The sequence below is a fragment of the Diospyros lotus genome, chromosome 8, assembly GCF_014633365.1.
Source record: "Diospyros lotus cultivar Yz01 chromosome 8, ASM1463336v1, whole genome shotgun sequence".
Classification (NCBI taxonomy): Eukaryota; Viridiplantae; Streptophyta; class Magnoliopsida; order Ericales; family Ebenaceae; genus Diospyros; species Diospyros lotus.
In genome coordinates, this window is record NC_068345.1 from 1704619 (window position 1) to 1715426 (window position 10808).

The 10808-nt window shown below is 35.0% G+C and overlaps 1 protein-coding gene across 1 annotated transcript; it reads left to right on the forward strand.

The window, feature by feature from the left end:
• The first annotated feature begins 2124 nt into the window (after positions 1–2124).
• On the forward strand, positions 2125–10222 carry LOC127807645 (protein IQ-DOMAIN 32). The gene is made up of 6 exons (XM_052345667.1): positions 2125–2338; positions 5242–5571; positions 5713–5940; positions 6600–6680; positions 6786–8556; positions 9852–10222. The coding sequence occupies exons 1-6, from the start codon at positions 2249–2251 to the stop codon at positions 9869–9871; spliced, it is 2520 nt and encodes an 839-aa protein (XP_052201627.1). The 5' UTR covers positions 2125–2248; the 3' UTR covers positions 9872–10222.
• Positions 10223–10808: the final 586 nt, after the last annotated feature.

Sequence of the window (10808 nt, forward strand, 5' to 3'; positions counted from 1 at the left end):
TGAGATTAAATTAAAGTTCATAAATTTATGACTAAATAAAAAAATAAATTATAAAAACTTTTAATTTATTGAAATTGACAAAAATTGAACAATTTCAGTTATTTAAGTTTGGCTCAATTTTCGTATTAGAAAAAATAAAAATGATTAAATCAATTAAAATCTCAAAAATAATATTATTTTTATATTTTATTTTTCTATTTTTTATAATTTTTAATAAAATGGTTTTTTTTTAATTTGAGAATTTATTTTATCAGTTCAGTTCTATTTTTGACATAGATTCGGTTAATTCGATTTGAGCAATTGAATTGGTTCGATAATTGAATTAATTGGATGTTAATGCTTATATTATTGTATTTTATTTTTAATATTTGAATAATTTAATTAATTAATTTAATATAATGAAAACCCAAAATAAAAAATGGGAAAGCCAAGTCAATTCCCCGTTCATTATTCATTTGTTAAGCGCCCTATCCACAAATCACAATCAGCCAAATAGTTGGGGCCCACGGCACTCACCACTGTGATGATTGCTTCCAAAGCACCCAACGAATTGAAGTCTAATTACCATAACACCCATCAAAAGGTCTGGCATATTTACGGGAAAACCAGGAAAGTATGTGACAGGCAGACCGACACGTGTCGACATTACAATAATAAACACTAAACAGCCGCACCCTCCTCGCTATTCATTAATCATATATTAAATAATAATAATAATAATCACAATAACAGTTACAACTATCCAACCTTATGAAATAATAATTGTAATATACATGTCATAGTATAATTAACTAGTAAAAGTAATGTTATTTATTGTTTTAAGAGTGACGGTTAAATAATAATAAATAAAATATTTTTTTGAATAATGTGTATTTATTATATATTTTTTTTAACATTCAAACAATTTATTAAATAATAAATGTATTCTGTTTTAAACCCTTTAAGGTAGTATAGACAATTCACCGTACCTATTTAAGAGCTTGGGATATCGTGAAATCATAGATTTGAATTTTTCTTATTGTAAGATTGCACAAACACATATGTGTATTTAAATGGTTAGATGATAAAAATTTGATTCGTACCAAATTAATTTAAAGTTGTTGAACAAATAGACTGTGAGTTTTAGAGATGATGAAATAAGTCTCGATCGAATGCTGTATGTGATCGAGCCCTTGAGTTTTCCATATTATATATAAAAAAAAAAAAATCGTGTTTTGAATGATTTTATTGATCAATATAATTGTTTGGATTTTAAATGTGTTGCTGTTTAGTTATTTCTCTTGAGACAATATCCAACACTGCCTAATTAATAATGTTGTGTGAATAAAATAACATGATATCATTCTATTAATGATAATCAACGATCTATAAGATCTTGGTTAACAGTTATGCTTTATATGAATGGACAATTAGTTACTTGATAAAAATTATAGCATAGCACGCTCTAATTATCATCTCGAACGAATATCATTAAAAAGTCTTTTGAACTATCAATGTTATTGTAGTTTCATCGGATATTAAGAGTGTAAATTAAGAGAACAAAATAAATATTAAATTTTTAAACTTGTTATAAATTTAAAATAAATTTTAATTTTAGCAATTCATTGACTTTTATTTAACCTAGCCATTCATTAATTCAAGTTATTAATTTGTTATAATCATTTTAGAGCGACATTAAACATCATCATTAACTTATATTGCTAAATAATTGATCAACAAATGAGTTAGATATAAAGAAACATTAGGTGGACAAGTGACCAATTAATTTGTTATCAATTGAAATATAAATCATTGTCTCAATTATCTTAGTCATTATTTAATAGAAATTTTTAATAATAAATTAATAAAATTTATTAGTGAAATACTAAAATAAAAAATTAAAAATTAAAAATTTACCGTAAAATTATAACGATTTAAAAAATTCAATACATATATATATATATTATAATTTACACCTAATAATATTACAACGCGTATTGTATTTTATAGACGGGTGCTACAGTGCTACTAACGGATATATAATGGCAAAATGCCGGAATTGAAAGCTCAACCCAAAGCTAGATTTTAGGAGCGTGTTGAGGTCCGCTGTCTCTCAACAAGTTCCTTTTATCCATCCTCCTCCGGCTCAAGTTCCAAAACCCCAAGTTTAAGAATACCATAAAAGCCTAGAGAGCGAGAGAGAGGAGAGAGGAGAGAGGAGATAGGAGAGAGAGAAACGGCAGTGACCGAGAGAGGGAGCGAGCCAGAGATGGGAAGATCCACGGCGTCTTGCTTCAAGATCATCACGTGCGGCGGCGGCGACAATGCCGGCGACAAAGACGACGCCGGAGCTCCCGAGGTATCTCTCTGATCTGACGCTTTGCAGTTGCTTTGTTTGGTTACTGAGGAAATGTTGTTATGAGAAAGGGATGAAGTGCCTGCTAGTCATGGGGAAATGAGTTGTTTAGGACTTCTGAAGGTTTGATTTCCGTTGCATTTTTTTCATTCTTCATGTTTGGTGGTCAGCGTGTGATCTGATTAGGTTAGAGGATCCTGATCCGCAATTTAATTTGCGCAAATGATTTGATTCCTTTAAGGTTGCGAAATCTAGTGCCTCTCAGCGTCTGGTTGCTGAACAGTTTGGAATTGATCTTTTTGTTCCGTGCTGTCTAGGTAAATAAATTAATTGGATTTGAAGTGTAGGATATTTGTAGGGTCCAGAGTCCATAGCTGCGGCAGTCTGGGAGTACCAAGTGTTTTGAGTTCACGTTCATGATTCCTGTACATTAACTGATGATAATTGGGCATATTTTGCACGTAATTTGCTGCAAATTGCCCCAGCAACACTATTATGGGTTATGTTAGAGCATGGGTTATATTGGGCAATGTTTATTAATTCTACTTTTATTTTACCTATTTAAGAAAGATCTGTTAATTCACTTATTTTGGTTGACTTTTGATTCAGGCAAGCATTGGATGCCATTCAAGGTGGCAACCCTATAAGCACTCTTTATGTGATTGTTCCTTCTGGTCTTTAGATATTGCTGTCTTTCTAAAAAATTCGTTAAGTCTGTATGAAATTACACACATTTTTGTGTGAATGTTGATAGTTTTGAACCAATTATTGGAATTGATGTGTTGTCCAAAGGCAGCTTGATTCCAAGCAGGATCCTTTTATGGTTAATGGATGATATTATTTACTTGCTTGCAGTTTAAACCTTGATATTGGAGAACAGGTCTCTTATATTCTGAGGTCAGGAACTGTTTCTTTTGTTGTTAGTGGTCTACATATTTAACCGAATTATACTTTTATTATACTTATGGATGTTTTTGTTAAAGGGCTATTATTGCCATGGAACAAAGCTGCTTTTGCAGCTCATTCAAAATTTTTAATTTCAAGGAATACGACTTCCCAGCGTTAAAAGAGCCAAAGGGTAACTCCTGCCTAAAATATATAAAAACAAACCTAATATGAACTCTCTTTCTTTCCTTGTGATCCTAGACATCCATTTGCAAGGTTCTTCTGCCTAGTGAAAAAACCAGATGCACAGCTCACTTCCTTCGCCATGAAATCATCATGTATGCCACTGGAACCCTCGTGTTGTGGGATTTTTCTTACCTAATTATTTACCTGATAGCTACTCTTGTATTGTTGTGATTGCATGCCTCTTGATTGCATGCCTTATATGTAGAAGGCAGCCGTAAGATATGACAACTATAAAAGTTTAACAGTTCCAAGTCAAAATCTAGGGGATGATGGAAGTGTTGGTAATGGTAGAAAGATGTACCACCTGTAAGGAGGTAATGTCATGTTAAAAAATTCATGGAATTTGCCTTCAAATTTGGATTTTACAGTTTGCCATTTTACTGGAATCTGCCATCACCTATCACAGCCAGAAAAAGATGTTTGCAACTGTTAATGGTGCCGAGCTGATTTTTTTTTACTTAAAGTGAAATTGCATTTTCAGAGAATGGTATTATTCACTGACAGGTAAAACTAAGATGGCATTTTACTTGAATTTCTTTCCATAGAGTCTTTACAATTTTGCTAGAAGGAGAAGATCGTAAGATCGTTAGAGGTCTTTTCAATTTTCAATTTTGATGGAGGTGAGGGGATATGGTGGTGGAGCTGGGTGAGGAACTTGGATGAGTAGATGGTTTGGTTCAGTAATCTTTGATATCAATGACAAGTACGCATGGTCCATTTCATGTCTGTGAGAGAGATCGGGAGCAAGGGAGAAAACTTCCTTAATTGGCTTTGGCTACTTGTTATCCTTCAGATGCATGAATTGCACATTTTGTGCTCTCTGTCTCATTAGTTGGGGTTGATATGGTAATTAGAGTGTCTTAATAAGCATGCCCCATAGAATCCATCCTCCCCCTCCCTGTAGCGGTGGAGTAGTTTCAACTTTGCACACTTCGTCCTAGATCATCGACACAAATGGTAAAAATATAATGAGAGAATATTCATTTCTTCTAGAAACCATGGCACCACTTCTCAAGCATTTCCTCATTAAACTATAATAGCGTATGAAATTTATTTCATTGTTCTTGACGTTATGCAGTCTATATGCTTGTTTCAGTAGATGTTCACTCTATCTTAGTAGACTTCTATTTATATTTTATTTTTTTTCTTTGCAAGAAAACCTAGATATTTCATCTTTCTCCAAGGCAACAAAACTTGGCCTTTATGGTTTTGTTCTCTCTCTCTCTCTATATATATATATATATCTGCACATACATATGCACACGTGTGTGTGTGTGCACACACACAAACATGTACCTGCTTGCATGGATTTGTGTGATTCAATATCGGATGCTTCTCCCTAATATTACCCCATTAATTTGTTCTCTGACAATGCTTCTTCAATTTAGTGATTTACTAATGAAAGGAACATTGATATTCATTTAATTAGGGATGGCAATTGGTCCCAATTACCCTTTTAAAATAAAAACAAGTTATAAAAATTGAGATATAGACATAAGGCTTTTTATAAGACTTATTTGAAAATTTGTTCAAACAAGTATGTAAATGGGTAAATGGGTGACCCATTGCCTCATTTTTTTGTCAATCTAAACTGCCTTTGTTGTCTTAAACTCCACCATATTATTATATTTAGTTAGAAGTTTGATGAGGAAAGTTTTTAGTTCATTTAGAACAGGGCAATCACATGATACCTATCTAAAGATACAGGAAAGTTGGTCATTCTTTCCTCTCTGCATCTTCCTAATTTATATGGTGTTCTTTGAATTTGGCTTCAGAGCAACAGTTCCAACGACAAACGTGGGTGGAGTTTTCGGAAAAGATCTGCCAGGCATCGAGTGCTAAGCAACACTGCGATTTCAGAAACTCCTCCTTTGAGCAAGGACTGCCCAGAAACTGCTAATGTCAACTTGCAAGTTCAGCCAAACACAACTTCTCCAGAGAAAACCTCTGAATTGCCATGGGAAGATGAGAAACCACAATTGTCGACCTCAGTGAATCTCAAAGTATCTGATGCAAAACATGATTCAAAGGATGATGAATTGCTTTACATCAACCCAGATGAATCTGTTGCAATTGCCATCCAAGCTGTTATCAGAAGATTTCTGGTATTTGCTTCTTTTCCTCTTCCTCCCATTTTATGGTTTAGAACCTCACTAGCTGTGTCATGCCACAAGCATGCATACATTATTATTTTCAGTTTCTGTTAAATACTAATTTTAAATTCCTTGTCTGAATGTCTTTACCAGGCTCAGAGAAAATTGCTGAAGCTTAAGAATGTGGTCAAGTTGCAAGCTGCTGTACGTGGGCACTTGGTCCGAAGGCAAGCTGTGGGAACTTTGCGTTGTATTCAAGCCATTATCAAGATGCAAACACTTGTTCGTATGCGTTGTACTCGCCTTATATCTGAAGGGTCAAGTATCATGGGGAATTCTGATGGGGATCTTGCCAATGATTGCCATGGTTCAAAAATCTTGGTAATGCTATATTAGGGTCAGCAAGCTAGTCTTGGTTTGCCTCTTCTCTTGTTTAAAATGATTGACTTGAGATTCTACACCAGCTGTCTTCTTGAGACTAGTATCTAAGTTGGTTAATTCTTTATTGTGATGGTAGTGGATTGTTGGACAATATATGATACCCAGCTCTTGCTAAAGGATACAGATTGTGAAGAGCATGTCTGAATAGATTTTTATTGCAAACGCATATTGAATATGTATATATTAAGACAAGCTAACCTAACATCTTTTAGTTTTAATTTAGAAAAGAAATGATCTTTTTTATTAGTTACGGTGAGGAACATTTCGTTTATCAGTTACGATAACCTTAAAATGTTTTATCGAATTTTGGAGCTCAATATGTAGCTGTACCAAATTGTTATTTAAATGTTTGTCATGGGGTGCTTGAGAGTTGAGATTGTCCTCAGGATGAGGTTTTAGGAAATGCTAGGGATCTTGAGATCAAGGAGTTTGCACATGTTTTTCCTTTGGGTCTATGTTTCTATGTTAATTTTCACCTCATGCATGTCAGGTCAATAACTTGTCGTGTTTGATGGATCATCATTGCATCTGTATACAAGTACACATAGGTTTGTTTGAGCCATCAATTAATTATCATGTTTATTCTTTTCTTGTTTCAGGAAAAGGGGAATCCAGTAGCTGAACCGAACATAGCGCACTCTTCAATTGAAAAACTGCTTAAAAATAAATTTGCTCATCAGGTAAATAAGTTGTTTTCTTTCTTTCCATTTGTCTGCAATTACTTTGCAGCATGGACCTCAACATGCAATTTTTGAACTAAAACTGCATTTTCTGTTTTGTTTAAGCTACTGGAGTCAACGCCGAGGACTAAACGCATTCACATTAAGTGTGACCTTTCTAGATCTGATTCAGCTTGGAATTGGTTGGAGAGGTGGATGTCTGTTTCTTCAATGGGATCAATGGGAATTGAACAACCACACAAACACGAGTCCAGAATTGAGCTACAGGAAGACAAGGTTGAGAGTTCTGCCTGCCTTGAAGAAACTGGATTTCCATCTGAAGATCATGAATCAACAGATTTTAAGGCTAGTGGCAGGGAAATAGAAGTGCCTTCTAATTGTGAAGACAATTTGATAACTCCTGATACAAACAACTTTGACTTTCAAGCAGGCCAACCAACCTCATCTTCCAAAACTGATAATCCAGAGCCTCCTCAGCCTGAGAACTCAGGCACATCACATTCAAAACAGAGCTCAACTGACTTTGATCAAGATAAACAATCAGATTTTATTTCTCAGGTCAAGCCTAAGCATATCACTGGTAAGTCTGACACTGATGGTGAGCAGTCTACGCGCTCTGTGAAAAGATCTGCTCCTGAACAAATGGAATCTGAGGGAAAGAAGTTTGTTTCTGGGGCAAGAAGGGCAGTTAACCCTTCATTTATCGCTGTTCATTCAAAATTTGAAGGACTGAGTTCAACAACCAATTCAGCAAGATTAACTAGTACCAATGATCAAGATGTTGGGTTTGGATCAAACTCGGACACAACAGAAAACACAATCAAGACAAGAGAGATTGGCCTGGCAGAGAACTCAGGATTGCATCCCTCAAGGGTTAGAGTAGGCTCTGAATGTGGGACGGAGCTTTCTATTTCTTCCACTCTTGATTCCCCAGATAGGTATGAGACTGAAGCGAATGTTGAGCAGGCTTCTGAACTCTCTGATAGAAAGAGCAACCCAAAAGGCACTAAAAACCTATACGTTGATGCAAATGGTGAGACTAATTTCACAGAATCTGATTTATCCAATTCCAGCTTGGTTCAGCCAGATAAACTTGACCAGAATATTAGCAGTCGAATTGGGGAACCTGACAATACTAAGGGTATAAAGGGTAAGCCTGATGATATCAGTGGTGCTAATGGCGAACCTGTTATTTCAGTTTCAGCTGTAGATACCTTAGAGGAAAAGCAGAACTTGGAGCCAAATGCATCTTACGTGCAGCAGACAGAGCTGGACATGGAGCTGGATCATCAGATTTCAGAGAGGGATGTGTCTAAGGTGCAGACAGAGCCGGACAAGGAGATGGGTCAACAAATGCACAAGTCATCACCTGTAGTTTCTCCAAGAAGCCACATTACTGTACCTGAATCCCAAGGAACACCTTCTAGCCAGATATCTATGAAAACTGAGAAGAATAGAAGTGATAGAAGTGCATCTAAACAGAAACACAAGGCTTTGTCATCTGGTAAAAAATCTCCTTCAAAACTTAACCATGATTCTGGTGCAAGGAGTACTTTGGAACAAGTGCCTAAAGAACAAAAAGCTGGCAAGAGACGAAATTCTTTTGGCTCTGGGAGACCTGATTATGGTGATCAGGAGCCAAGAGATAGTGATAGCAGTAATTCACTCCCAAATTACATGCAAGCTACAGAATCTGCAAGAGCCAAAGCTCTGGCAAATAGCTCTCCCAGATCAAGTCCAGATCTGCAAGACAAGGATGTTTACATCAAGAAGAGACATTCCTTACCTGGTGCAAATGGAAAGCAGGGATCTCCTCGAATCCAGCAGGCTATGTCTCGAGCACAGCAAGACGCTAAGGGAAATAGTCATGTTCATGGTATTTCTTTAACCAGCTCCTATTATGGTCTATGGCATTGGCATTGCAGATGCATTTACATAAATCCATTGACTGTGCATATATTTTCATTGTGGGAAAAAGAAAAAAATTCTTCCATGTAGTTTAATCTGTCTGGGATCTAATCTATCTGGTACCATTTTCTCTAGATAGGTGACTTGAGAAACTCTGTCTTGGTATTTGCAAGTATTTATGTTTTTATAAGGCAGTTTAATAGTGCTGACAAGTTTATGCAAAATTGCTAGGGCAGAAACAGCAGGTTGGCTTTAAATGTTATAAGATGGAGAAATTAAGCTATTCTTGCTATCTGTAGGTAGTTTTATTTCTTTTTACAATGAAGCCAATGCAGTTTACTGGCAAATAATCTGTAGAAATTTTTAGTGTAGGCACTGGTGTTTGACATCTTTTTGTTGTTACCAAGGAATTATGCATGGGACTCAAAAAAAAAAAAAAAAAAAGAAAAAAAAAATGGCACCCAGCTGGTGATCCAGTATGGTTCGAGCCTAAAAACCGTGTGTGTTTTATAAGTGACCCAGGCAGTTGAACCATGAATCGGCTAAGCCAGCCCACTTCAACCATCTTCTCCCCTGTTACCCTAACCACTCCAAATTAGAAACCCTTTCAAAAATCAAAACCCCCTTCAGAAATCAGAAAGTCTCTTTGCAAAATCAAAAACCCCTTTCGCAGAAACACCTCACACTACCTCTTTCTTTTTTCGCTGTTAGATGATCTGAGAACAACTCTTTCACTGCTTGATTCTCTAAATATAACTTCTTTTTCTGTTCAATCTCACCTACAGCTAGGAATGACATGACTATATATAGATTACTAGGCTTTTCTCACCCATAACAGTGAGCTTTAGGTGATTGAGCCTTCTGCAACAGCATGAAACTGAAGGTCTCTCTCTCTCTCTCTCTTTCTCACACACACACACACTTAATAAATTATCAAGCCACCACCTCTCTTTTTCAGTTTGATACCCTAAGGGTGAACATTTTATTTGTTTCATGTTAGTGGTTGCGCATTATCAGGATCTATGTTGTATCCAGAAAATGACTTGTATTTTACCCTGTTGAAGGGTTTTACTCGGTTGCAAAATTTTATGCTACTGTAATATGCACAAGACAGTAACTTAATGGTCCATTTGTTGTCGTGCAATAATATCTTGCCATTTGTCTTCGTTTTTAAGTGTTTATCTTAACACAATAGGCGCACTTATTACTGACAGTATCAAAAAAATTCACTCTTACTTACTGCCCAGATCCTTCTTGTTTCAGAGAGAAAGTGGCAAAGGTGAAGAAGATACATAGTATAAGAAGAAGCAGAGCAGCCAAGGTCCGGAAAGGGAAGATTGAGTTACTTGAGGCTGGCTATCTGTCCCATAGAAAGTATATCTGATTGTTGGCACTGGCATGTGCTTTGGTTTGCTACCATAGAAGACTTAACGGGGGAGATTTTGTGTAAATTTCTTTGATGACCAGTGTCTTGATAACATTATATTCTCTCTCTATTCTACTGTTGAGATCTCTAGTTCAAAGGTTTGGTTGTGTGTTTGTGAAATAGTACCTACCATAGCATGTTTGACATAATCTTGAGTTTGTTGTAAGATGGTTTAAGGCTTTAAGGCTTGAAATCTTCATTTTCTTTCCCCACTTATTTTTCATTTATTTGCTTGATAGATATGTTATTTTCATAACAATGTTGATGCCACGTGGCTTTTCTTTGGATGGGGGAGCCAATAATGAGATAAGAATGTTACCCCACTTTTAGGAATGTTAGGGTTGAAATCGATTCATTTTGGTTAATGTAGTTTAGTTTTTTCTATATTTGGTTTTGGTGCAAAAAAATATCGATTTTTGGTTTGATCTTAATGCCAAGGGTTTATTGAGTTCTGGAAAATATTTTTTGTTTTTTAGTTTTAATTTTTATTAAATAATTAAATCCTCATTATATATATAATAAAAAAAAACTCAATTTTTTATATTTTCAATTTTATATCATAAATTAAAATTATTATTTTTTATTTTTTATTTTTTTTAAAAAATTAATATTATGCCTTTTTAAAAAATTTTATATTTAGTTGAAAATTAAAAAACTTTTTCTAAAAATGAAGAGGACTTAATATTTTGAATTTTAATTGAACAAATCAAATTATTCAAAATATTCAATTATTTGCAAATTTGGTTATTTTGATTAATTCAGTTATTTTGGTTGTCTTAATAATCTCGGCCAAT